Source organism: Myxocyprinus asiaticus, chromosome 38, assembly GCF_019703515.2.
Source record: "Myxocyprinus asiaticus isolate MX2 ecotype Aquarium Trade chromosome 38, UBuf_Myxa_2, whole genome shotgun sequence".
NCBI lineage: Eukaryota > Metazoa > Chordata > Actinopteri > Cypriniformes > Catostomidae > Myxocyprinus > Myxocyprinus asiaticus.
Genome location: NC_059381.1, coordinates 22,090,436 through 22,118,353, shown reverse-complemented (window position 1 = coordinate 22,118,353; position 27,918 = coordinate 22,090,436). Strand labels below are relative to the sequence as shown.

The following is a 27,918-nucleotide window of genomic DNA, read 5'->3' as shown; positions in this document are numbered from 1 at the left end:
TAGTGGCCACACAACGAGTTGGCAGCTGAATCAAATGGATGTTGTACTCGAGACGAGCACTATTGCAGTCTGTCATTTGCTCGGGAGATAGTGGCCATCCGGAGAAAGACTCTGAAAGCTGCTCAGGAAAAGTTTCAGTGAGTTTCAGATGGAATGGAGAGTGGGCGCAATCCAGTGAAGGGCGATAGAAGAGTGCAGCACACATCTGTGAGGGCGCGCGCTCCAGAATGTGCTAGCCGAGAATGGGGAAAAAAAGCATGTCTCATTTAAATCGGATGTGCAACTCATTTAATATTTAGATATTCTAAAATATTATATACAAATTTTCTGAATCACGATTCGTTCGATTTTTAACAGTTTAAATAGATTATTGACCAAAACAAACAATTCTCAATTAAAACATTTATTTCATGATCCATGCATATGAATTGGCAGGATCACTAATCGATGCATCGAGAAAATGAGTGAATCATTACACCCCCAATCAATGCAATATTGTGACAAAGAATCATGATCGTCATAGCCCTCATATCGTCATAGCCCTAGTGTGCACTTCCTGCTTAATGAGCTGATCATGTGACCTTATACAGTCCAGTTCTCATTGACAGACTTATTGATATATACTATATAAATGTTGCTGTGGACATCTCTGATTTCTGCATTGGACACTCAGTTCCTGCTACAGTACACTTAACATTCTGAGGGGCTTGTTTTGGATACCCCCTGCCTGCTAATATGAGACTGCGTGACTCTGACACCCCGATAATGTACAACATGACTCCCGGCCGCAGAGAGGGGCTTTAGAACGATAGAGCAATGGGGAAGAGGTGAAAAACACACTGCAGGAGCACAGTGCTGTAATCTCAATGCTGCATGGTGAATTGGTTCCTGATAATGTGAGTTTGTGATCTTTATGATCACATGACCTCAGGCCTTTTCTAAGTCTTTGCCCTAACCAAACTCTACACCCTCTCGGTCAGGTGGCAGTGAAAATCATAGACAAGACTCAGCTCAACTCCTCCAGTCTTCAAAAGGTGAGTCTGGCCATTTCCCCTCAGCATTGATTAGGTCAGAAATTAACTTTTCCATCAAGGGGTAATATTTGCCCCCTGTATTGGGTTTTGAGAGACATTTTTACTTTTATGTTGGTACATTTTTCTAATTATAAAAATTTTTTTTATGTAAAATACTTCCATTTAGTCAATTCATTAACATAAATTCTAAAAAGAATCAAGAATCTATTACCTCTTCATAAAATGAAATCAGAATCATAACTCGTATAGTAATGTAATAATATGAATAGCTATGTCTAGAATAAAATAGAACTAAAATAGAAAGGGTCTGGCAAAGAACTATATCAAATGTTACAAATATAAAACAGAAGAATTCAATGCGAAGTTATTTTACCCCCACATTTTGAATTTAAGAGGCATTTTTGTCACTTGGTAGCATGTTTGCCCTGAGCTCATCTTAAATTCTGAGAGTAAACTTTTAGGGTTTTACTGGTCATTTGTTTTCTTTTTAACCCTCCCACCCTTATTATGTTGCATCTCTTCCTGTTGCCTCATGGCTTTCAAGTTGCAAAGCTTTTACTCCACAGGGTCCATGTCAGAGCAGGCAACTAATTATAGAAAATAAGACCCAAATACTTCCTGAAGTAAAGAGTTGGGTGGAGGTTTTAAACCTGATCTACTTGCACAAACACAAGATATTTACGCACTGTGACGGACAAACACATCATCTGTTTGCTGCACTATTGACATCATTTGTCTCTTGTTTCCAGCTATTTCGGGAAGTGATGATCATGAAGCTGTTGAATCACCCAAATATTGGTGAGCTTAAATGAAAGACAAATCGTCCTTAAGTCTCTCAGCTCGAATCTCTACTTTTCCGGTTTTGGCTGTGCCCAGAGGCGCTTTTTTTTTTTTCTTTTTTTTTTTTTTTTTTTTTTCATGTTTTGGGTTCATTAAGCCTTGTCCAAATGTCAGTGTTTTTCTGTGCAGCTTGATTTGATGGCAGTAAAACCTCCTGTGAATAACCCAAATAAAAATTATTCTGGGTACTCATCAAGCATGCTGTATGTAACATTACCGCCCAGCTTATATTGTTTTTGAATAATGCAAAATGTGTTTAAAGGGGTAGTTCACCCAAAAATGAAGTTGTTTTATTTTTTTATTTTTTACTGTTTGCTCACCCTATTGCTGTTCAAAACCCATATGACTTTCTTCACTGAAACACAAAACGAATGTTAGTCTCAGTCACCATACACTTTCATTGGATTTTTTTTTTTTTTTTTTTTTTTTGCGTTAGATGAAAGTGAATGGTGACTGTGATTTACATTCTGCATAACATCTCATTTTGTATTCCAAGCAAGAAAGGCAAATGGGTTTGGAACACAATAAATGACAACATTTTCAAATTGTACTGTCTCTTTAAGTTGAACCTTCCTTACACTCCTTTTTTCCTTTTCCCCCGCTCTTGTAGTGAAGTTATTTGAAGTGATTGAGACAGAGAAGACCCTCTACTTGGTGATGGAATATGCCAGTGGAGGTTAGAGCTCTCCTGACCCACTTTTACCTCATTTCGTCTACTTCATTACATCTCATAAAATCTCCTTCAAAACTGATGCATTGTGAATGTTCTACTCTTCTGTAAATTTCTCTGAAGTTCACTATGGCCTGGACACAGCTCTAAGACGACAGTTCTGGCCTCCCTGCCCTTTAAATAAATGGCTCTCTGTCCCACCTTCCCACTTAGTAAATTTAAGGACGGCTTCTCACCAGGTGTTTATGCTACGTGAGAAACCCTGAGCATTCATTGATTTCAGTGGGGGTGGTACATTGCAAGCATAGAGGAAAAAGGGTTTGTGAAAGTGACTTTCCATTAGGTGACCAGGATTGACACTGTTGCTGCTACGCCCTATACCGTAGGCATCGTTGACCAATGAGAATTTCGGATAGGCTGGTGCAGCGTCCGGAATTCCAGTTTGCTATTCTCCTGCTTGACCTGGCTCTTTCTACATTATCAAAAGAGATGCGTCCCTATCTGTCAAATGCTCCGTCAGAGCTTTCTTTTGTGTGTAAGCACCCTATCTGTCTCTCTTATGAGCATGACTGTTGTTCCTCTTGCTTTACAGGTGAGGTGTTTGATTACCTCGTAGCCCATGGTAGAATGAAAGAGAAAGAGGCCCGAGCCAAATTTAGACAGGTGAGATGCTGCATATTTGGTTTTATTCACCTGTACACTCTTTGGGGTGTGATGTGTGATATTGCAACAATGAAGGACTGTCTACTCGCATAACGTGCAGTCATTGCAGCAAGATATGGTTTTTACCTTTTCTAGGCATGTTTTTAAATGAAACAGTCCAAAAAGTTTGAGGAGCATATATTTACCTGCAGAACACTTCAGAACACCTTTGATATCCATGAAATCAACATGCTGTGACAGACTGTCATAGTAATTCACTAAATCGAGACCCTTCCCATAACGATATTCCAATCACAAGTATTCAGTAGAGACACATTTGAGATTTGTTAATATCAGGTGTTAACACTTATGGTTGGATCACATAAGACCAGATGCAAATGCCAGGTTTAAATAGGGCCTAACACTGGCTCACGTTTGCCTAAAACAAAGCTATTCACTCAATCTAATGTTGAAGACAGAGGTACTGACTTGTTTTGTTTGTCTGTGCAGATTGTGTCAGCAGTGCAGTACTGTCATCAAAAGCGCATCGTCCACAGAGACCTCAAGGTCAACAGTTACATATCCTCACACTATGTAGTCTTTAATATTGAAGCCAGTTACTTTTGTCCCTAATTACAAAATTGCTTAAAACGCTCTGTTGTGTACAGGCGGAGAACCTGCTCCTGGATGCAGACATGAACATAAAAATTGCTGATTTTGGCTTTAGTAATGAGTTCACATTGGGCAACAAACTAGATACATTTTGTGGCAGCCCTCCCTATGCTGCCCCCGAGCTCTTTCAGGGCAAAAAGTATGACGGGCCGGAGGTGGACGTCTGGAGCCTGGGGGTTATACTGTACACACTGGTCAGCGGTTCTTTGCCATTTGATGGACAGAACCTAAAGGTGAGCGGAGAAGATTCAGGGCAGATCTACAACAACTTTTAATTATATGCTAAATGGTTGTTTGTGTTTTATCAGGAGCTGCGAGAACGGGTTTTGAGGGGCAAGTACAGAATTCCCTTCTACATGTCCACAGACTGTGAAAACTTACTGAAGAAATTCCTCATACTCAACCCAACCAAGAGAGGGAGCCTTGAGGTTTGTACACACATACGCACTTGAATTTCGAATCGGCATTAAGCATGGTCCACACTGCAGCTGGTTCTGGCCAAAACTGCCCACCTAGACAAGAAAGGGTTGTATCATTTGTTTAAAGTGACCAGCCACAATTTGGGTTGACATTTAGGGTAATAATTTCTGCTCCACATTTCAGTCACTTCACACCCCCTTTATAAAAGCAAAGACCCTTTTGCATCATGCTACTATAGACCGGCAGTCAACAGTTTAGCTACTCTAACATTCTCCTGCTCTTTTCTTCTGCTTACTCCCAGCAGCAGATAATGAAGGACAGGTGGATGAACGTGGGCCATGAGGATGATGAGCTGAAGCCCTTCATCGAACCCCAACCTGACTACAAGGACCCTAAAAGGACAGGTCAGCACCCCAGCAGTGCGGGGGGTTGGAAGAGAGGTGGGGCAGATGTGGCCCGGGGCTGTGGTGGTGTTGGTGGGTGGAATTTGAGACAGAAATGGGTTATATTTGGGTGATAAATCTTGGTGAAGGGACTGGATCTGAATTCCTTGCTGAGCGTCTTTATTTGTGAGTTACAGCAACGATTGATGTTTTTCCTGCTTTCAAATGCTTTTTTCTGTTTTCTTGTCTCTCTACTGTGTGTGGATTGTGTATTAGTAATATTTTTGTTTGTTATAATACTATTTTAGTTATTAAGGTTTGAGAATGTTGCAAAATACTTATGTTTCTTTATGTCATCAAGCTTTTTTTTTTCTACTACATTTATATTTAGTCATTTAGCAGATGCTTTTATCCAAAGTGAGGAACATAACAAGCAATACTACTAAAACTCTTTCATCTATCTCTTCAGATATAATGCTACGTATGGGATATTCTCTAGATGAGATACAGGACTCCCTTATCAACCAAAAATACAACGATGTCATGGCAACTTACTTATTACTGGACTATAGGAACTCGGAGGTATGTTACTCGAAAGACAATTTAAATATATGTGTGTTTGTGAAGTATAGTGTGCTAACTTACGTTTGGATCCATATACTGATGCTTGTTACATTTACATTACAGTCAAACATTTAGCAGACACTTACCCAAAGCGAGGAAAAAAGGATAAGCAAATCATCACACTGGCCGGGAATATTTGTAGAACCACAATACAGAGTTTCGAGAGTAAACCAGAGTTCTGCAGAAGTGTACTGGTATGAAAGAAAAGTTGATGGTGCTTTTTTTTTTTTTTTTTTTATTCATTTCTCTTAGCTGGATGAACTCTCAATAAAGCCCCGCCTAGGCACTGACCTCACAAACAACGCCCAATCACCTTCTCACAAGGGACAACGCAGTTCCTCCAATCTGAAGTCCCGCAGATCAACAGACCAAAGTAAGCCATTAATCTGCTTCTCATCAGCCACCATTTCCCTTAGGTTTGTTTGACTTTTAAACACAAACTTTAAACTTTTCAGTTAGCTCTCATGTTGTCCCTCTGCACCGCAGGTTCCTCCAGTTCCTCCAAGCGTCCTCAGGGCGACAGTAAGCACATTGTTGGTTCAGGCAGCTCCACTAAAGTCCCTCCCAGCCCACTGATCTCCGGAGACAATAAGAAGACTCCAACTCCTTCCACCGTGAGTACAGAACCCCTGTGGAACTGAAGACTGATAAACAGCATGCTTCTGATCTCAAATTACTAATCTCTCTGTGCTTTATCTCTGTGTGTCATATAGAACAGCATCCTCTCCTCAGGCACCAGCCGCAGCAGGAACTCTCCAATCATTGAGAGAGCCACTCTGGGAGTACAGAATGGCAAGGACAGGTACTGCCACATTTCAATTTATAAACAGACTTTATGATGAATCAGATGGCATCAAACTCATGGTCTACAAACTGGACCTGAATGAAATGCTTGGTAATTAAAGGGTTAGTTCATTCATGAAAATTCTCTCATGATTTACTTACCTTTAAGCCATCACAGATGTGTATGACTTTCCTTCTTCAGCAGAACCTAAGTGAAGATTTTTATAAGCACATTTCAGCTCTGTTTGTTCATACAATGCAAGTAAATGGGTGCCATCAGACTGCTGGCTATTTGATGGTCCAAAAGTAATATTTATGCAGCATAAAACGGTAACGCCCTCAACAAGCCACGTGATAAGATGCACGGATTGACGGTCTCAGACGACTGAGGCAACTGAGATTCGTCCTCTGCCACCCGGATTGAGGCGAGTCACTACGCCACCACGAGGACTTAGAGCACATTGGGAATTGGGCATTTCAAATTGGGGAGAAAAGGGGAGAAAAACCAAAAAATATTATAAATAACACGCTGTAATGGAGTAGGAGAGGCCCGCTTACTCTATTTTTGTGGAGATGATTGTAAAAATGTTTCTTTACTCCAATAAACACAGAATCACAAAGGTCTTCTTTCGCACCAAGTAAGGGCTTGTGGATTTAATTGAAGAGCCTTAAAGGGTTAGTTCACCCAAAAATGAAAATCCTCTCATGATTTACTTACGTTTAAGCCATCCCAGATGTGATGACTTTCCTTTTTCAGCAGAACCTAAGTGAAGATTTGTATAAGCACATTTCAGATCTATTTGTCCATACAGTGGAAGTATACAGGTGCCATCTGTCTTCTGCTGGCTCTTTGACGGTCCAAAAGTCATATTTAGGCAGCATAAAAATAATCCACACGACTCCCAATCAATTAATGTCTTCTGAAGCAAACCGAATGGTTGGTGTAAGAATCAAATTGATAATTAAAACGTTTTTAACTTTAAATCGTTGCTTCCAGCCAGCGCTGGATTGCTGTTTGAAATGACCTAACTATACCGTGACATTCGTTCCTCTGTTGTATAGAAAGCATGTGCTTCTGACTTCTCGTGTGAACACTCCAGTGTTAATAAACAATATAAAGTTTTAATTATCTATGTATATTTTACACAAACCAATCAATTTGCTTCAGAAGACATTAGTTGATCAACTGGAGTCACGTCGATTACTTTTATATTGCCTAAATATGCCTTTTGGGCCATCAAACAGCCAGCAGACTGATGGCACCCATTCACTTGCATTGTATGGACAAACTGAGCTGAAATGTGCTTATAAAAATCTTCACTTCAGTTTTGCTGAAGAAGGAAAGTCAAACTCATCTAGGATGGCTTAAATATAAGTAAATCATGAGAGGATTTTCAGTTTTGGGTGATCTAACCCTTTGATAATTTAGCTTTTGTTTCTATTTTAATTTCAATTTGTCCTTTCAATTTAGGATCGACATTAAATTTCTCAAGCTCGCCTAGTGGCATTTTGATGTTAAATAAAGGCAGGCTGTAAAGGTTTCACATTTTATAAATATATCCTGTATCTACAATTAATTTGTGAACCTTTTATTATAATTAGTTTTGTTTTTAGTTTGTTAGCTTTTTACCAGTTAATGAAAAAAAAAATGTAGTTTTCATTAGAGTTTTTGTTAACAATAACACGATTAGAAGTAGTGTATGCATGTATGTTTATATTTAGACTGTTTGGAAAGCTTCTCTGCTCGACTCATTCTGTCAGTCTGCTGCCCTGCCAGCATTGGAAACATAATCCTGTTATATGCACACACATACATTCTCACATTGACAATTGCACACATTCAGGCATGCAGTGCGAAGCTGAAATCTTTTCAGCTAGATTTGCAACACCTTTGGGATTTCAGATTTAGTGCATGGATTAAAGAAAAGAGTAATGAATCGTGTGCAAATTAATGCACAGCTGCAGTGAAATGCTAAAGCCTCTATTCAAGAGCTTGACAGCTTAGGTTTGAGATCTTATTTATTCAATACAACAATGTGTATATGTGGTATGCTGTCGATAACCACAGACAACACTTGACTGGTCCCTCAGTTTATACAAATAAATGGGAAAAGCATTTTCAGCTACACGCTTATGATGGAAGCCTAGCAGGCAAGCATTCATCACCACAAATAGATTTTAAAAAAATATAGGGCTGTTTCACTCTTTAAACATAACATAGTCATTACACGTTAGCATGAGACTTGTTATAGAATATAACCAACCCTGTCTTTCCAAAGTTTTGTCCAGTCTTTCCGCTCATGTCATGACCAACTAAAAATTAAACATGGTTACTTGCTTAGGATACATGCAAGGATACCAGAAATGGACATAAAGTGAAGAATTCATCAGACTGATTTAAACCAATTACTGATCAGTTTGTGAGTCCATACACTCAATAATAATTATTATTATTATATTTTATTCTTGCTGCACACTAATCAGTCTTGGATACTATTTTTCTGATGCAGTTGAAACTTTGTGATGCAGCACTTTTCGTACTACTGTCTCAAGATGAATCTCTTATGTTGTATTATTCCCTTTTTGTAAGTTGCTTTGGATAAAATCGTCTGCCAAATGAATAAATGTAAATGTATGAGTCGTTTTGAGCATTTCAATAGAAGAACCTGCTCAAAGCAATTTGTTTGTGAATTGGGCTACAGTAGTCGCATTGTAAGTTTGTTTTTAAGTGCCACCAGCGAAGGCAGCTCAATAGAATGAAGTGTTTTGGTATTATTTCATCATCACATTTAAATCTGACTGCAAATTCACAACTTGTATAAACTCTATATCTTTTTTACACTGCGCAGTAAATTCAGCTCTTACAGTGAACCGAGTTGCAGAAAAAGCTAAGACTTGCAGCTCAAGTAAAGGATTCCTGTAAGTTCTTTATGACCCCATTTACACCTGTATTAGGATGCGTTTCGGGTGATCTGATCACAAGTAGTCAAAGTTAACACAGTTGTAAACTGGGTGCAAAACGTTATGTGACTTATGGAGGTAGTCAAAAAAGCATGTGACCACATCGCATTTGAGGTGTAAAGGTTAATCTGTCCTGAATGCGTTCCGAACAGTAGTGAAGCGCCACCCCTCAACTGTCAATCACCTGCAGCGCTAGAAGATGAGTTTAAACTTTGCCGGTAACGTGCGACTTTAAAAGGAAATACCCGTCCAGTCAAAAAATTTGAAAAAGCGAATACATGTACAAGCATGAGAACTTCACTGATATTCAGTGTGTCTCATATCAACAAGTAGAGACACAGATGACAAGCACACACACATCTGAAGCTTAGGTTAATACAGGTAACTCCACTAAAACTATGGATAATTCTGCAAGAAATGTTGCAATTGCATTTAGATTGAATTTCAAATGCATCTGGGAGAAACAGTGCGCTGGTTTTATTTGCATAGTGGTCTTTGACTTGACTTTTATTACTTTTTTGTGTTTATTATCATGCAGTAGCACATTGACATAGTGATTGATGTATGTGGTCATGAAACAGAGACCCTCCCCTCCAAATCCAAACACAAGTGGTCACAGGAGACTCATTTAAGGGACCACATATTTACAGCGACGTCTCGGATCACCCGAGATGCATCGTATTACCAGGTGTAAACGGGGTCTAACAAAAATACAAGCTTCACATGTCTGCTTCTAAACTCAATGGCCTGCTAAGATTCTGGGACAGCTGCTTTATAGTAAACATGTTTTTTGTTCATTTTTACAAACACAGAGGTGAGTCAAAATGGTCTGTGGTAATCATTAGCATGCCTCAGATGCTGTTGATAGGGCTCACGATGTAAATAACCTGGAAAATGTCTTAAATGTTGCCCAATAATGTGTGCTGTGTTGAACTCTTGTGGTTGCAGTTAGAGCACTGCTGATGTACTGACACACACTGATACATTACCACTGATTGAAACTCATGTAGTCAATCCCATCCCTTAATCTGGAATTAGTTACTCTGGCAGACCCCCCTTTATCAGGTTACAGAGAGAGAGAGGGAGAGAGAGAGAGAGAGAAACGGGAACTGAAAAGAGCAGCAGTGTAATAAGGATGTTTAAATTTGCTTGAGGTGATGAGCAGCGGCACATTCAGAATGCTGACATGGAAAAAACGCTGAGTTTTATGTATGTGTGCAAGGTCAAATTGCAGAGTAGCAATAAACGCATAGACATTATGGCACTGACGGAACACCTGTCACCAGATCACACACACAAACACACGAATACACGCATGCATCTGCAGTCTGTCATCTGCTTTTATACTGCTATCTATTCTGCAAGTATTATCATAAGTTTGATGCAGTTTACCTATTTAATAATTGAGTTGATTAGTTAGTAGCTTTTAAATACACATCATGCCTTTAAGGCTTATACTGTCAGTCCGTTTCAAGCTTTTAATCATCACTGCATCTCAATATAGATTCTCACTGAATGCGACAGAGCGAGCTTTCCAGTGATAATGCAGGTTTAATTTGAGTTTGACAGGCTGTGTGATCTTCAGTGATAAAAATGCCTAAAAATAGACATTTTAAGACCAAAATTGATCTTCCTTCCCCCACCCCAGAAGATCAAATCTGCATTATCGAAATGAGTGTTGTATTTTTATCTCCTGGTGTGATCTTTTGTCTGATATAACCCTTTTATTTCTCCAATTTTACAACCGTTCCTTCGCCCTTGCTGAATCTAATGTGTCTGCTTTACAACCCCACCCATACCTCCCTCCACTCTGTATGTGGTGGTGTCCGTACATGGGGGCTGTTGTGATTCGTCTCACCCCCCCCCCCCCCCCCAGCCTGAACACTCCAGGGTCCCGCGCCTCCACCGCCTCAGCAGCTGCGGTCCTCGCCACCTCATCCCGCACCCGCCACCACAAGTCCATGTCCACCTCCTCCCATCCAAGCCCCCCAGACATCCACGTACATCACCCCAGGCAAGTGGCAGTTATTGCCAGACTCGAAGAGTGGGGGATTAAACTTCAAGAACCAGGGACCATGGAAGAATTGCAGTTTTGTTGTCCGAGACGAACATTTTCAGATTTCGAATGTGGGACCCACTTTATATTAGGTGTCTTTAACTACTGTGTGCCAGGGTGAGAGATTAATGGACGCTCAGGGCAAAAATGCCACTGAAAGTGACAAATGTCCCCAAAATTCAATGTGTGGAGGCAAAAAGTGAAAAAACAACAACTTTTTTTTTTAGTTTTTTTTAGCAGCTGATATATTTTGTATTTTATTTCATTTTCTATTCTAGGCCTAGGTATACATAATATTACGTAAAACATAAGCTATAATTACTAGGATAGAGATTTTATGGTAATACATTAAAGTATTTGACATTGCTTTTTATATGATTAGAAAAAAATAGGCCCTAAATGTAAAAAAAAAAAAAAATGGCCCTGCAAATCAAATCCAGGAGGAAAATATTGCCCCTTAATAGGAAAGGTCATATCTGACTTTGCATTAAAAAAAAAAAATGTAAAAAATAGATAAAATGATGCAACATACTTATTGTACTTATTTTACAGGTTGTTACATTGTACTTAAATTTGAAGTACCTGCATGTAATTACAAATGTAGTTACACTGTTGAGGCGAACCATTACCCTAAATGTCCATATCCCTACCTCAAATGCGAATCTCGTGACAGTTTTGTACTCTGAAGCCTAGCGCACACTACATGACTCAAAGGGTGCTTTCACACTAGAACTTTTGGTCCGCACATGATGTCAAAGTTCAGTTCGTTTGGATGATATGAACACTTTTTTCCTCAACTTGAGTGCACACCCGCAAACTGCACCTGAGTCCACTTGAAAAGGTGGTCTGGGTTACGGTTCATGTGAGCTCCAGTACAGTTCGCTGCTAATGTTAACGCAATCGTACCAAATCGCGGAAGTGAACCGCTATTGATGATGTATAATTTGTGTCTTTACTGGCTCTCGATCGCAATTATAATGGTATATTGCATTTCTTATACATGCTTGTCTACAAATAAATCCCCTTCAGAGAGCAGCTCACATTCTTCAGATCTCATGCAACGCATCTGCGGGCTCGTGGCAGACAAACGTTAACATTCTTTTTTGGACTCAAGATGGCGCCGAGTATGGCTGCTGCGTTGCGAGCTCCGACACAACATAGTAATGTTTTGTTTGTTTTGTTCACAATTCTTATGTTTTTTTGTCTTGGATGTTGTCTGCCTTATTGTCTACGACAGACAAACACTTTTGGACATTGGTTCAGCAATCTCACACCATAATCCGGACTTCACATTCCTCAATGCCGACCCGCTGTTTACAAACACGCAAGCAGAGCCCTTTGTCTGGGCAGCACGGCCGCGGAAATGCAGGAGGAAAAGGGGAAACAGAGCCGGCGTTCTCATCAGAGTAAGACGCCGTGCAAATTGACCCCCGCTACCCACTATTCTACTAGCAAATGTTCAGTCTCTGGATAACAAGCTCTGCGAGCTGAAAGCGCGGATCTCTTTCCAACGAGATACAAGGGACTGCTGCATTATCTGCCTAACAGAAACTTGGATGTCTGCGGAGATTCCAGACTCAGCCATTGAACCCGCGGGGTTCTCCGTGCACCGAGCGGACAGAGCGAAAGACCTCTCAGGTAAAAGTAGAGGTGGTGGAGTATGTTTTATGATCAACAAATCCTGGTGTGATCAGAGGAACGTACATTCTATCAAGTCTTTCTGCTCTCCTGATCTGGAATTTCTTATGCTTCTGTGTCGACCATTCTGGCTACCGAGGGAATTCACAGCGGTCATTATCACTGCTGTGTACATCCCCCCACAAGCCGACACAGACCGGGCACTCAAGGAACTGTATGGGATTATAAGTGAGCAGGAAACCGCGCACCCTGAGGCCGCGTTCATTGTGACCGGGGACTTTAATAAAGCCAGTTTAAAATCAGTCGCACCAAAATATCACCAGCACATTAGTTTCAACACACGAGGGGACCGGGTTTTGGACCATTGCTACTCTCCGTTCCGGGATGGCTACAAATCCCTCCCCCGCCCACCATTTGGCAAATCGGACCACTCTTCCATTCTGCTTCTGCCCGCTTACAGGCAGAAATTGAAACAGGAAGCACCCGCCCTCAGAACGATCCAGTGCTGGTCGGACCAATCAGACTCTACGCTACAAGACTGTTTTGATCACACGGACTGGGAGATGTTCCGGTCCGCCTCTGATGACGACATCGAGCTTTATGCTGATAGCGTAATGTGTTTCATCAGAACGTGCGTAGAGGACGTTGTTCCGACCAGAACTGTACGAATCTATCCGAATCAGAAACCATGGATCAATAGTGATGTTCGCGCGGCACTTAATGTGCGGACCTCCGCTTTTAATTCCGGGAACGTGGAGGAGCATAAACAAGCCAGTTATGCCCTCTGAAAAACTATCAGAACCGCAAAACGCCAGTACAGGACTAAGATTGAAGGACAGTTTAACACCACCAACTCTAGAAGCATGTGGCAGGGAATTAACATTATCACGGACTTTAAAGGGAATAAAAACTCCACCATGAACACCGCTGCCTCTCTCCATGATGAGCTAAATTCTTTTTATGCTTGTTTCGAGGGAAATAACACCGCCCTCGCGGAGAAAGCTCTCGTGGCTGAAGCTACAGAGGTTAGTTCACTCTCCGTCTCTGTAGCGGATGTAACCCGATCCTTCCAACGGGTGAATATCCGCAAAGCCGCGGGCCCAGACGGCATTCCGGGCCGCGTCATCAGAGCGTGTGCGAACCAGCTGGCTGGTGTTTTTACGGACATTTTCAACCTTTCCCTCTCTTTGTCTGTAGTCCCCACATGCTTTAAAACATCCACCATTGTGCCTGTTCCAAAACAATCAAAAATAACTTGTTTAAATGACTGGCGTCCTGTTGCTCTGACCCCCATCATCAGCAAATGTTTTGAGAGACTAATCAGAGATTACATCTGCTCTGTATTGCCACTCTCTCTTGACCCGCTGCAGTTTGCTTACCGCAACAACCGCTCCACTGATGATGCCATTGCATCTACAATACACACTGCTCTCTCCCACCTGGAAAAAAGGAACACTTATGTGAGAATGCTGTTTGTAGACTACAGCTCAGCATTCAACACCATAGTGCCCTCCAAGCCAGATGAGAAACTCCGGGCTCTGGGCTTAAACAGTTCGCTGTGCAGCTGGATCCTGGACTTCCTGTCAAGCAGACGCCAGGTGGTTAGAATAGGCAGCAACATCTCATCACTGACCCTCAACACTGGAGTCCCGCAGGGCTTAGTTCTCAGCCCACTACTGTATTCCTTGTACACACAAGACTGTGTGGCAGCACATAGCTCCAATGCCATCATTAAGTTTGCTGATGACACGACGGTGGTAGGTCTGATCACTGACAATGATGAAACAGCCTACAGAGAGGAGGTGCACACTCTGACACACTGGTGTCAGGAGCACAACCTCTCCCTCAGCGTCAGTAAGACAAAGGAGCTTCTGGTGGACTTCAGAAGAAAAGACAGAGAACACAGTCCCATCACCATCAATGGAGCACCAGTGGAGAGAGTCAGCAGCTTCAAGTTCCTGGGTGTCCACATCACTGAGGAACTCACATGGTCCATCCACACTGAAGTCGTTGTGAAGAAGGCTCATCAGCGCCTCTTCTTCCTGAGACGGCTGAGGAAGTTTGGAATGAACCGCCACATCCTCACACGGTTCTACACCTGCAGTGTGGAGAGCATCCTGACTGGCTGTATCTCCGCCTGGTACAGCAATAGCACCACCCACAACTGCAAAGCACTGCAAAGGGTGGTGCGAACTGCCAGACACATCATCGGAGGTGAGCTTCCCTCCCTCCAGGAAATATATACAAGGCGGTGTGTGAAAAAAGCTCGGAGGATCATCAGAGACTCCAGCCACCCGAGCCATGGGCTGTTCTCACTGCTACCATCAGGTAGGCGGTATCGCAGCATCAGGACCCGCACCAGCCGACTCCATGATAGCTTCTTCCCCCAAGCAATCAGACTTTTGAACTCTTGATCTCCCACGATCAAAATACATCAGCACTGCACTTTATTACCCTTACTCTTATATCTCACACCGGACTGTCATAAATTATATTATTATTATTATATTATGTTCTCTCTTAACAACTGACTATCAACCGACAGCCTGAATGTCAATACAGTACAATACTGTACATTCTATATATTTATACTTCTTTATATATTTTTATTTTTCATTTTTTTATTGAATAATGTGTATCTATATAATGCGTATTGTATACTGTACAGTGTATGTTATTATTTGTATATTGTTGAGTGTAATTATGTGTATAACAGATGTTTAAATTGTGTTGTGTTAATTTGATGTTATTGTAAATTGGTATATGTTTCATCACTGTCACGACTGCTATGTTGATCGGAACTGCACCCAAGAATTTCACACACCATTGCACTTGTGTATATGGCTGTGTGACAAAGTGATTTGATTTGATTTAACATTCATCACATCATTGCACATTCAATGCATCCGTGGCAAATATCCACAAGTGTCTTTCTTTGCAGTTAATGTTTGTGTGGTAAATCCAAAGAGAGGAATACTTTGACAGCACAGTGAAGCTGTTGTCTTCTTGAGTTGTTACCTTGTTACAGCTGCTGCTTGTACTTGCATTGATGATGCAATCAAACCGTGGTTCAGACCCAAATAATATGATGTGAATAGAGACCAGCAGAGGCAAAGGGAGGTGGGAGGAAACTAACTCTGGTTTGGTCCAAGCAATCGAACCAAGTGTGAAAGCACCCTAGCTCATTTCCTTAGATGTTTTGAGTCGGCAACTGGTCTGTGACTAGATGTCTCACATCGCATGACCATTTCTATGATTCGCGAACACATCGCAAAAGCTATACGACAGATTTCAAGCCTGTTTCAAATCTGGCCATTGAGTCGTCAGGTGTCCGCACTGTCAGGGATGAATGGTTGTGTAGTTGATACACCCAATCAGTCATGTAGTGTGCACATTGACATGACAGAAAACAAACTCTGTGCGTTGCAGGACACCGACTGCAAGTCGTGTAGTGTGTGCTTGGCTTAAGTATATTGTATCAAATGTTTAAAAGAATAGTTCACCCAAAAATCTAAATTTAGTCCATTTATAATTCTACTCCCCTTCATGTCATTCCAAACCCATGACTTTCTTTGCTTATGCGGAACACAAAACTTGCGTTTGCGATTTTAAATTCTGATATGCAATGACAAATTTTAACCCATTCGCATATTCACACTGCCTACAAGGACCGTTGCAACATGTTACCTGCTCAAGGAGTATGATGTCTGCTTTACTACTGTCAAATCTTGAGAGCTCAAACTTCTATGGTTTTCCGTGAATTTGTCAGGGAGGGTCACGGTAATGTTCCTTCTATGCTGCACACTGGTCACACGACTGCGCTGAAGAGTCTAACATTACAACCTGTGTGTAAAATAGAGACCGGTACCAACGTTAGTCGTCATTTGTACTAATGAATTTTTTTACTTCACTGGCACCAGTGCTAACAGTTAAAAGCAAGCATACCGCCCTGTTTTATGATAACTAAATTATGACAAAATCTTCATTTTTGGGTAACCTAAACTTAATGCAAGTACATAGTAGTTAAAGACACCTAACATATAAATGGGACCCAGATATGTGACATCCATGGATAAGAACCCTTGCCATCAAGTAAAGAAATGGAATGACAGTTAAAAGGCCCGAGATCTTCTCTTAACCCCGCCTCACCCGTTCTTTGTCACAATAACACCACTGTCTCACTCGCCGTCGCTCTTACCCTCACATGAAACAAACTTTGTCTATGTCACATACCTGACAGCCCATTCCTTTCTAACCCGTAACCCTCCCATCGTCTCTAACTCACTCTATCTCCCTTGTCTCCATCGCTTTGGATAAAAGATGAATAAATGTAAATGTCTCTTTTCTTCACACAAAACACTCCGTCTTTGATGCATGTGATGCGTAAATGTTGCTTGCCGTCATACTGCAGGTCTATAGTTCTGCTGCCCCATCCTCCTACACTTTCATTATAATTCTACACTCCTGCTGAAGTCTCAGCACCACTCTCAACCAGACAGCGCATTAATATCCTCAACCCAACTAAAAGCTGTTTGAAAACCTGTCTTTCTGCTTGCGTAATGCCTTTTAATCAACCTAGCTAAATTTCTAAAGACCTTTTGTGCAATCCTTTCATGTTAAATGCTTGCTTCACAGTTGTATGCATGCTAACAAACAAAGGTGTTTTGTCTTCCTGAAGAGTGTTTCTTCATTTAAGTTTCAGTGTGGTTGTTGGAGTTTTAGTGTTGGTGATAGTCGCATGATATTGACTCTTACTGTTAAAGACCCCATGGAATTATAATATAATACAATATATATTTATTTATTTATTTATTTTTAGCTTTGAGGTCATCTACTCAGTCAGCTAAATTAACTTTTATCAGATGTACACGTTTAAAATGTACAGTCTTTCTCTTCCAGGAAAACGGACCAAAAAAATGGAGACTCACCTTCCAGTCAAATGCTCTATAGAATGAGAATATCCCTCCTCTTAAAACCATCTGAAACTGTCAAGCAGTTGTGAATAGTAAATTATAGTTCATAGCAGTGTTGTAACTATAGCCTATTGGCTTTTTTATTTATTTATTTATTTATTTTTTAATGGGACAGGCCCTTTGACATGTCCCACCCAAACTTCCTGGTTCGATAGGAAAACAGGAAACAGCTGCTCATCAAGTGATTTCATTGGGTCTTTAACATCTTAACATTTTACTATTATTCTTATGTAATATACTGTGTGTGTGTGTGTGTGTGTGTGTGTATATATATATATATATATATATATATATATATATATATATATATATATGTGTGTATATATATATGTGTGTATATATATATGTGTGTATATATATATATATATATATATATATATATATATATATATATATATATATATATATATATATTAGTTGTGCTCAAAAGTTTGCATACCCTTGGAGAATTGGTAATATATGTACCATTTTTAAAGAAAACATGAGTGAGCAGGCAAAACACATTTCTTTTATTTCTTATGGGATTCATATTCAACTGTAGATTATAACAGAATGGCACAATCATAAAACAAAACATGGCAACAAAGAAAAAAATGAAATGACCCCTGTTCAAAAGTCTGCATACCCTTAGTTCTTAATACTGTGTATTGCCCCCTTTAGCATCAATGACAGCGTGCAGTCTTTTGTAATAGTTGTCTGTGAGGCCCCAAATTCTTGCAGGTGGTATAGCTCCCCATTCATCTTGGCAAAATGCCTCCAGGTCATGCAAAGTCTCTGGTTGTCTTGCATGAACCGCACATTTGAGATCTCCCAGAGTGGCTCGATGATATTAAGGTCAGGAGACTGTGATGGCCACTCCAGAACCTTCACCTTTTTCTGCTTTAACCAGTGGAGGGTCAACTTGGCCTTGTGCTTAGGGTCATTGTCGTGCTGGAATGTCCAAGAGCGTCCCATGCGCAGCTTTCGTGCAGAAGAATGAAAATTGTCTGCCAGTATTTTCTGCTAAAATGCTGCATTCATCTTGCCATCAATTTTCACAAGATTCCCCATGCCTTTAGAGCTCACACACCCCCAAAACATCAGTGAGCCACCACCATGCTTCACAGTGGGGATGGTATTCTTTTCACTATAGGCCTTGTTGACCCCTCTCCAAACATAGCGCTTATGGTTGTGACCATAAGGCTCTATTTTGGTCTCGTCACTCCAAATTACAGTGTGCCAGAAGTTGTGAGGTGTGTCAAGGTGTTGTCGGGGATATTGTAACCGGGCTTTTTTGTGGCATTGGCGCAGTAAAGGCTTCTTTCTGGCAACTTGACCATGCAGCTCATTTTTGTTCAAGTATTGTCATTGTGCTCCTTGAAACAACCACACCGTATTTTTCCAGAGCAGCCTGTATTTCTCCTGAAGTTACCTGTGGGTTTCTTTGTATCCCGAACAGTTCTTCTGGCAGTTGTGGCTGAAATCTTTCTTGGTCTACCTGACCTTGGCTTGGTATCAAGAGATCCCCGAATTTTCCACTTCTTAATAAGTGATTGAACAGTACTGACTGGCATTTTCAAGGCTTTGGATATCTTTTTATATCCTTTTCCATCTTTATAAAGTTCCATTACCTTGTGTACGGAGGTCTTTTGACAGTTCTTTTCTGCTCCCCATGGCTCAGTATATAGCCTGCTCAATGCATCCACGTGAGAGCTAACAAACTCATTGACTATTTATACACAGACACTAATTGCAATTTAAAAAGCCACAGGTGTGGGAAATGAACCTTTAATTGCCATTTAAACGTGTGTGTCTGTAACAAGGCCAAACATTCAAGGGTATGTTAACATTTGATCAGGGCCATTTGGGTGATTTCTGTTATTATGATTTAAAAAGGAGCCAAACAACTATGTGATAGTAAATGGCTTTATATGATCACTATCCTTAAATAAAAGGATAATTTATTTTTATTTTTTAATTTTTTTGCATGATCGGTCATATTTTCAAAATCAATGCCAAAATTTCACAATTTCTGCCAGGGTATTCAAACTTTTGAGCACATATAGTGTGTGTGTGTGTATGTGTGTGTGTGTGTGTGTATATATATATATATATATATATATATATATATATATATATATATATATATATAAACACACACACACATACTGTATATAACCCTGATGTGACTGATTTGACCCCATTGTCAGTCATGCCTGGCATGGTACGCAGAGGGATGATGATAGGATTATACTTGTATTTTGCAATTGCATGTTTGGTTTTATTCCATCTGATATGGAATTCATTCTCAAATGAACTCTTAATACATATTTTAATAAATAATTTGTTTGCCTTCAAACATGCATTAGTAGAAAGAGCTGCAGCTCAGTGAAATGTTGAGCCTGTTCATTATGCAAGCTGTATGTTGATATCAGTCAATAACTCTATTAAATTAACTTATTATATTTTGTATTTAAATGGATGCTAACAGCCATAACAGTGTCAGTAGCAAGTGTCGATAACAATGTTTTAACCTATTTTCGTTTTGCATACATCTCTGAAAAAAAACAGCACAGCCCAGCAGAGAGCGCCAGTGGTGTCTCCCTCAGCACAGAACATAAACATTTCCTCAATGGCAGACCGTACCAACTTCTCCAGAGGGGTGATTAGCAGAAGCACTTTCCACGCAGGCCAACAGAGAGCCACACGAGACCAGCAAGCCTCAGCATACAATGACCCCTCTGCTTCCCCTTCTCTTTCCCATGGCAACAGCCAGGTGCGCCGTCCCGGGACAGGCATCTTTAGCAAGTTTACTTCCAAATTTGTACGCAGGTGAGTTTATGATTGATCGTTGTGGGTCGAAACTGTATATGACTAAAAATCAACCAAAAAATGTCAACATTAACTCATTAAAGGATTCCCACAGTAAAATTGTGATTTCAAGGCCTGAAAGTCATGGAATTTTCAATTGTCATTCCTTAAATATTTCTTCAGCTAAAATGTACTCTGTTAGTGCAATCTCGATTAAAATTATTTTTAAATAAAATCCTTTGACCTTTGGTCAAAAGGTGTGGGAACCCTGGTTAAAGGCTTCTATCAATACTGCATAAAAAATGAAACATTACTATAAATTGTAGCACATTAAAAAAATTTTATGTGTCAGTGCACAGTCTCATGACTCTCACAAGTACTCCCCTCTTTCAGGACGAGATGGTTTGGAATGACAGTAATTTATGGCTAAGATCAAAAAACTCTGAAACAAAGGGCTGCTGGAGCCGGAATGGTTTTAAGTGTGAGAGGTGCCACGAAGGATAACTAACCTATTAAATCAGACCCTGATCTAACGTCCATCATCCATAAAAACACATTCACACTATTTCAGTGATCCTAAATGGCTGTGTGTAACCATTAAGTATAATTCCATTCTTTAATCTGACTACAAGCCCTCCAGCTAACACTAATAGTCAGTACAAACCATAGTCGGAAGCTTTGCTTCAATACTGATCCATCCTTCTTTAAAGGGATTGGACACCCAAAAATGAAAATTGTAATTTATTCACTTCATGTTGTTCGAAACCCATATGACTTTCTTCTGTGGAACACGAAAGATGTTGGGCAGAGTGTTAGTCTCAGTCATCATTCACCATGTGAATAAGACTGTCATTTTTCATAATATCTCCAATTGTGTTCCACGAAAGAAAGTCATATAGGTTTGTAAATGAGAAAATTTTCATTTTTGGGTTTTCTATCTCTTTAATTTCTCAACTGACAGGCAAACAGGAAGTATTGAATCCTTTTTTTGTTTTTTTTTTTTTTTTGACATTTTCAGTGGTTCGTAAACATTTGAGAAACATTTTTCCCTTTTTTTTTTTTTTTTTCTTAATTCTTATAGAAATCTCTCATTCAGATTTCCCAGAAGGTAGGCAATAACACTACTCTTGAGTTTCCAAAGACAATGTCATTTTTTTTCTGTGCTCTATATTCCTTCTGTGGTGTCTTTTGTCTTGACCAAAGGTTTTTCCCTTTCCATTTATAAATACCTCTTCATGGTTATATCCTTATACTAATGCTCTGTGTCCATTGCCTGACTCACCTCTGCCAGCCCTATCTTTCTTCGCCTCCTCCCTGGATGAATAACACATCCCTCTTTCACTCACATCACATCCCCTTCTTCCCTCATCTGAACCCATGGAGTCCGGTTATGTACATTGTGCCTCTGATCTTGTGTATGGTCTCCCTGCGCCCTCCTCTGTGATGCCATCATGCAACACTCCTACAATGCAGTTAAATACTGTGTCACACTCCGCAGGTTGGCCAGATCTTCATTAAGTGTTTCAAATTACTGTTAGACCAGACAGGCCTAATAAACTCTTGTAACCCTATCCTTGACAGTTTTTGTGAGACTTGCGTCTCTGCAGTATAAAAATTGGCGTTTCCCAATCAGTGGGCGTTTTCAAACCGGGATGGGCATTTCTCAACTGCTTTACAGGATTTGCCTACTATGTTGAGATTCCCTACTTGCATTGGAGAGTTGAGAAATGCCCATCCTGGTTTGGAAATGGCCACAGATTGGGAAACGGCTATTATTGTTCCGCAGAGATATATATTTCGTTGGTAGATAGGTTTGGAAAACTTTAACTGGAGCCATATGTTTTTTTTGTGATATTCGGTTTGTGTTATTGGTTCTTTAATGACAGCATTCCTCCATAGATACGGACAGAACCACCATAGTAAAATACTCTTAACAGTGTCCATTACACCACTATTCAGTCATCAGTGCCAGGGCTAAAGAACTTTTTTTAGCTGAGTTGTGTGTTTGCAGTCTGAATTGAATGTGAAAAGAGTCCAAGACTAGGCACTGCAAAATAATACCAAGAAAATAAATGGACAAGACATGCTTATTGCAATGTCCATTCTAGCTGCATGCATCAAACCTAAAACACAACATTTGTAGTCTGATTTTGTGAACAAAACACTTCACTTTTAGTGAATTGGTAAAAGATTCACATGTTGTCAGTTTAAGTTGATCCAATGAGTCTCTTAATCTAAAGAGTCAGAGCTGTTTTAGAGATTTTAACATTTGCATTAAAAGTTGTAAAGAAATAGTGTTTAGGTATATAGTTAGGACCAATATATACTGTTGTTTTTAGGCTTCCTCAAAAATAATCAAAAGCAAACAGTTGTTAATGGAATCCTTAAGGAAATAGAATTATTTTTTATTCTCATCCCCAGTTGTAGACCATGTTACAACAGTAGATGTGTCTACATTTGATTCTAGAATTAACAGAGATAATTCTATGTGGATATATTCTGTGGATGGTGTCCTAAAAGCTAACATGAAGCTTGACATTTGATGCTTAATAGGCCAAGTAAGTTCATAGTGCGAGTCGTGTTTTCACAGTGAGGGTTTTAAAGGATGACTCCTGCTTCTCTACCCTTACGGTCTACTGCTTATGATTCTTATATGGCTGCGCTAAAACAAACATGCTGCTTTGTCCCTTCGTTCTCGTGCTGGGCTGTTGGAGATGGCTTGTCCGATGGTTTCTCTCCCCGTCCGAATTTCTGAATGTGCCAACACACACCTCGCTAAAGTCACTTGTTCAGCAACTGTACAAAATACATTTAAGCAGACAAAGTTGCTTGGCCGTGATCCACATAAAAAAATAAGCTAATAAGATGAATACACACCAGCTATTTTTTTTTTCTCCAGATAATCACTTACAGGCAAACTTGTTAAGTTTAGGATTTGGGTTTTAAAGGACCCCGGTTGGTCCAGTTTTGCTCCAGTACTACAGCAATTAGATTTATTCTTCATTAAAGATTATTTGTACCTTTCAGTGCCTTTCGGGTCATCTTAAAATGTTTATGCTCTTACATTACCAGACTGCACCACATGCAGATTGTCACAAACTCTCACTTGAATATAAGTAGTTTGCCACATCAGATTTACATCAGTGCTGTCCATTTTGAATATCTGAATCACTTCAATTTGTTGTTGTATTTCAAAATAGTCGTAGCACATAAGACCCTGATGAAAAACTATCGTCTGCTCATTCGTACAGGTGCTAAATACATTGTGGCATATATGGCGGTGTGTGTTGATCCCAACCAGGGTTTAGGGTTAGGAAATGTTTATCAAGAAGTTGGTGTAGGGATTGTGACTAATTATTTTTTGCTTCCAATATTCTTTGCCATTTTGCAGATAGAAAAATATGGAAATGCTAGTCTAAATAATGATACATTATAAATGGTTTATGAATTATTGTTCTAATGCAACTGGATTTAAATCCTTCAGTTAGTGATAAACAGTTTTAGTAATGTGTACGGTCTACGTAACTTATGGACATGCCAGAATCTCTGGCATAAAATGTCCATGTCCAGATATATATTTATTATTACAGGTGATGCAAAGAGCAATTTGTGAAAATTGATACTGTCCACATGGACAGGACTAGGTAGCACCAATAAGATAAGTTAACTCTTAATTGAGAGACTAAATTTGTTGGTTTTCTTCGAGGAGTCCGTATGAGGGAGAGGGTCGAGATGAGGCCAGCAGGTGAGGACATATACTAATAAAAATCATTGATCATTAAAAGCGTACTGCTGAAATCATAAAATCATTGCATTGATATATAGATTTTTATTTTAAGAGTTAAGTCATTTTAAGCTCTATATTTTGTAGATATTTTGCTTTGAATCATTGGATGACTTGCCAAATGAGAACCCCAATCAGATGAATTTTCTTAAATTGCAATCCCATAATTTCTCAGGGTCTTTACGTCTGTTTTTAATAAATGTTATTAATTGTATTTTTAAAATATATTTATCCTGACCCAAACACCTAATTTGTTAACGGATGCCTTTATTTTGACTGCATTGTAGTCTTCCTCCATAGCACCATGTTGGTGTGTTTGTGTTGATGATAAAAACATCCAATCCCCCAATGTGCTGAAGTAAAAGAATTAGTACATACATGTGACAGCTTAGATCACCAGAAATGTTGAATATGTTTGATTATTGTTTGTTTTCTTGTCTTCCTCTTGTTTACCTTTATTTTCTTGTTTGTACCTCTCTCCTCTCATCGTTTTCACCAAAGACCCATGTTGAGCACAGCAGACAAGATGGAGAAAGGTACCCAGGGGCTGCCAGTAGATGAAAACAAGGACTCCTTGTCTTCCTCATCTCCAGCATCCAGCACCCCTTCATCCACCCAGGCCTCCAAGGACAACAAGCCACGCTCCCTACGCTTCACCTGGAGCATGAAGACCACATCCTCCATGGAGCCCAACGAAATGATGAAGGAGATCCGGAAAGTTCTGGACTCCAACAGCTGCGAGTACGAATTGCGCGAGCGCTTCATGCTCCTATGTGTTTCGGGCAACCCCACGCACGATGACTTTGTCCAATGGGAGATGGAGGTGTGCAAGCTACCTCGCCTCTCGCTCAATGGGGTGCGCTTTAAAAGGATCTCCGGCACCTCCATCGCCTTCAAGAACATTGCCTCTAAGATCGCCAATGAACTAAAACTGTGATGAAGATTTCAGTGGAAAAGATGAGATCTTAAGGAACGGTTGCAGCCCATAAATTAGGAATGAGGAGGCACTGTGAAAAAAATTATTAGAGTTATAAGCTCTATGGCAGCAATGAATAATCTAGAGGCTGTAAAGGGGGGGAAGATTAAGACAGGTTTATGGGGACATTTGTGCATATAGACATTTTCAGGGGGTTTATTTTGGGGGTGTTCTGTCTTGGTTTGGGTTTTCTGTTCCTTTATCACTCCCTCCTCCCTACTTTGTGTTGTCATCCTTTATTTGTGGCAATTTTGTTCAAGTTTTGTGGTTTTCCTTGGACCCCACAATTGTCCTCAATACTGAAAGAGTTAAGAGACAGCGACAAGAGGTTGGTGTTAATAAACTGGAACCGTTTGCTAGTGGTTTTCTCTTCAAACACAAACCAGCTACTGTCATGCCCCCACCCCCCCGACCCTGATACTTGTCCCTTGTACAAACATTGGTAAACCACCATATTACTTGATCTTACTTTCAATTCCAGGTTACCTGTGATGAGCAGAGAGAGAGAGTTTGGCGGTATGACACTGAATGTACAACACAAAATCGTGATAGGCATCAAATATTCAAGTGGTTAGGCACATTCAGTAGAGTCGTAATTAATATTTTTTGTTTTTTCACGTTTCATGCTCTGATTGGTTCTGATTCAGAAAATATGGTATCTTATTCTTAATCTCTGCCCCATGTCTACATCACAGTAGACAATTACAGTGTCGTATTTGAGCTGAAATGGAAGTGTTGACTTGAACCATCAGTGCACTGGAGGTGAATCACCTCTTGGCACTATGCCCAGACAATTAGTTTTTTGTTGTTTGTTTTTTTCCTCTACTGCAGGGGTTATATATCTGAAACTAATTAAGGGCCAATTAAGTAATTATTGGTGGATTGTAGTGTAATTAAGATTTGCTGGTTGGATCCAATCTGCTGCACTGGAATGAGTCTGTTTTGTTGTCTTTCTCTGGAGAAGATAATTATTAATATTATAATATGAATAAACCAGAAGTTGGATGATTTCTGTTCAAGTTTATGAAGAAAAAAAAATGTATCATTGCTGTTTTATTCCCTTTTTGTTTTATCTTTAATTGATTTAAAGAGCATGCAATACAAATGAAACATTTCCAAGCACACAGACTTAGGCAAATCTGTATAGTTATTTAGCTGGCAACAAGAGATAGGCAGGAGAATTTACTGTTTTCACACAAATGTTTTGTTTACATGATCAGGTACCATTTTTGTATACACTTTATAATATTATTAGGCCTATCATTAATAACATTATTACTTAACTCATGATCTGAATAAACAAAAGGTTTAACCAAAGTGGTACACATTTTAGTTGTAACATATAATGTACTAACATGCCAGGCTGTTATTGTAAATAAGTAATTTTTTCTTGAGTAGCTTGCCTGGTTAAAGGTAAAATATAATATATATATATATATAATGTGTGTGTGTTTGTGCGGTTCGAAATCGGAACATTTGCACTTTCCACTTTTTTCCCCCCAGAAATTGCATGCAAAACACATCAAGGGTTTTCTATGGGGTTGGAAAAACCAAGACGCAGGTTTACCAAGCAACTCTGTATTTCTAATTTTAGTCTTTCTTAAAGGAATGGTTCACCCAAAAATGAAAATTCTCTCATTTTCTCACCCTCATTCCATCCCAGATGTGTATGACTTTATCTGCTGAACCCAAAAAAATGTGAAAGAATATCTCCACTCTGTAGGTCCTTACAATGCAAGTAAATGGTGACCAGAACTCCAAAAAGGGATACATTCAGCATAAAAGTAATACACAAGTCTCCAGTGGTTTAATCATTGTCTTCTGAAGTGATCCAGTTGGTTTTGGGTGAGAACAGAAATACATTGTTCATCTTCGCAATCACAGTTTCAAGCTCGATTACACTTCCTATAGCGCCATCTATGCGTAAACATACTTGAAATCATGATTATGCCTAGAGACTAATCACAAGATGTAATTCAATTATCCTTTTAATGGCAGGTAGAGTGTAGTTGATGTGCAGTAATCCCTAAAAACGATTGAATGAAAGAACAATAAAAACCGAATATGTGCTGTGCTCTGCTTCGAAGCGATTAATGAGGGGATGAAAGCACCAAAATAAGGAGTATTATATGTTTTTGGTGTCCAATCAGTTTACTATAGAGGTCTTTATCAACAAACATGATATGGACACTTTTCAACTGCGGTTATGTTGGTTTCATATTCACATATTCAGATTTCTTCTCTCAATAGCTTTCTAACGGTGGGTGCAAAAAGGATGTTATCAGTAAATTATTAATACTGGCAAGTATGGCAATGAGCTACAGTGCTATTTTCTCTTTAAGTCGACGTTTTTTAAAAGCGAACAAAAGCACTGATTTCTTTGGGGCAACGATCTCTAAGGGACCATCTACAAATTACAGATTATATTCTACGTCAACCGGGCCCGGCTTCAGGGCTGAACATCTCTGCTTGACTTGGTCTGTTAAGGTTCCAAAACAAGTTGTAGAACATTTTTAAACAAAAAATAAATGCATTTAAAAAAACATATCTCTTGATGTAAATTTAACTTTTGCTCAGTGTATGTGTGTCCATATCAGTCATTACTGAGCAAATGAAAACCATATCTAAATGATTTTCCAAATTAATGTGATACATACTAGTTAGTTAGCCTT

The 27,918-nt window shown here is 39.7% G+C and overlaps 1 protein-coding gene across 13 annotated transcripts in view; it reads left to right on the top strand.

Annotated features, from left to right (window-relative positions):
- The window catches only part of LOC127429065 (serine/threonine-protein kinase MARK2-like), a 58,018-nt gene extending 32,357 nt beyond the window's left edge, over nt 1-25,661 (top strand). Inside the window, exons 3-19 of one of the 13 annotated variants that reach the window (XM_051677828.1) lie at nt 981-1,034; nt 1,784-1,832; nt 2,485-2,550; nt 3,137-3,207; nt 3,697-3,753; nt 3,855-4,091; nt 4,167-4,286; nt 4,580-4,718; nt 5,131-5,243; nt 5,538-5,658; nt 5,772-5,899; nt 5,999-6,087; nt 10,906-11,043; nt 20,247-20,507; nt 21,568-21,594; nt 24,193-24,231; nt 24,772-25,661. In XM_051677828.1, the coding sequence (XP_051533788.1) occupies nt 981-1,034; nt 1,784-1,832; nt 2,485-2,550; nt 3,137-3,207; nt 3,697-3,753; nt 3,855-4,091; nt 4,167-4,286; nt 4,580-4,718; nt 5,131-5,243; nt 5,538-5,658; nt 5,772-5,899; nt 5,999-6,087; nt 10,906-11,043; nt 20,247-20,507; nt 21,568-21,594; nt 24,193-24,231; nt 24,772-25,207 (2,145 nt within the window). In that variant the 3' untranslated portion in view covers nt 25,208-25,661. The remainder of the gene's footprint in view (nt 1-980; nt 1,035-1,783; nt 1,833-2,484; nt 2,551-3,136; nt 3,208-3,696; nt 3,754-3,854; nt 4,092-4,166; nt 4,287-4,579; nt 4,719-5,130; nt 5,244-5,537; nt 5,659-5,771; nt 5,900-5,998; nt 6,088-10,905; nt 11,044-20,246; nt 20,508-21,567; nt 21,595-24,192; nt 24,232-24,771) is intronic. The other 12 variants (XM_051677830.1, XM_051677829.1, XM_051677839.1 and 9 more) reach the window with 12 other exon arrangements.
- The last annotated feature ends 2,257 nt before the right edge of the window (nt 25,662-27,918 follow it).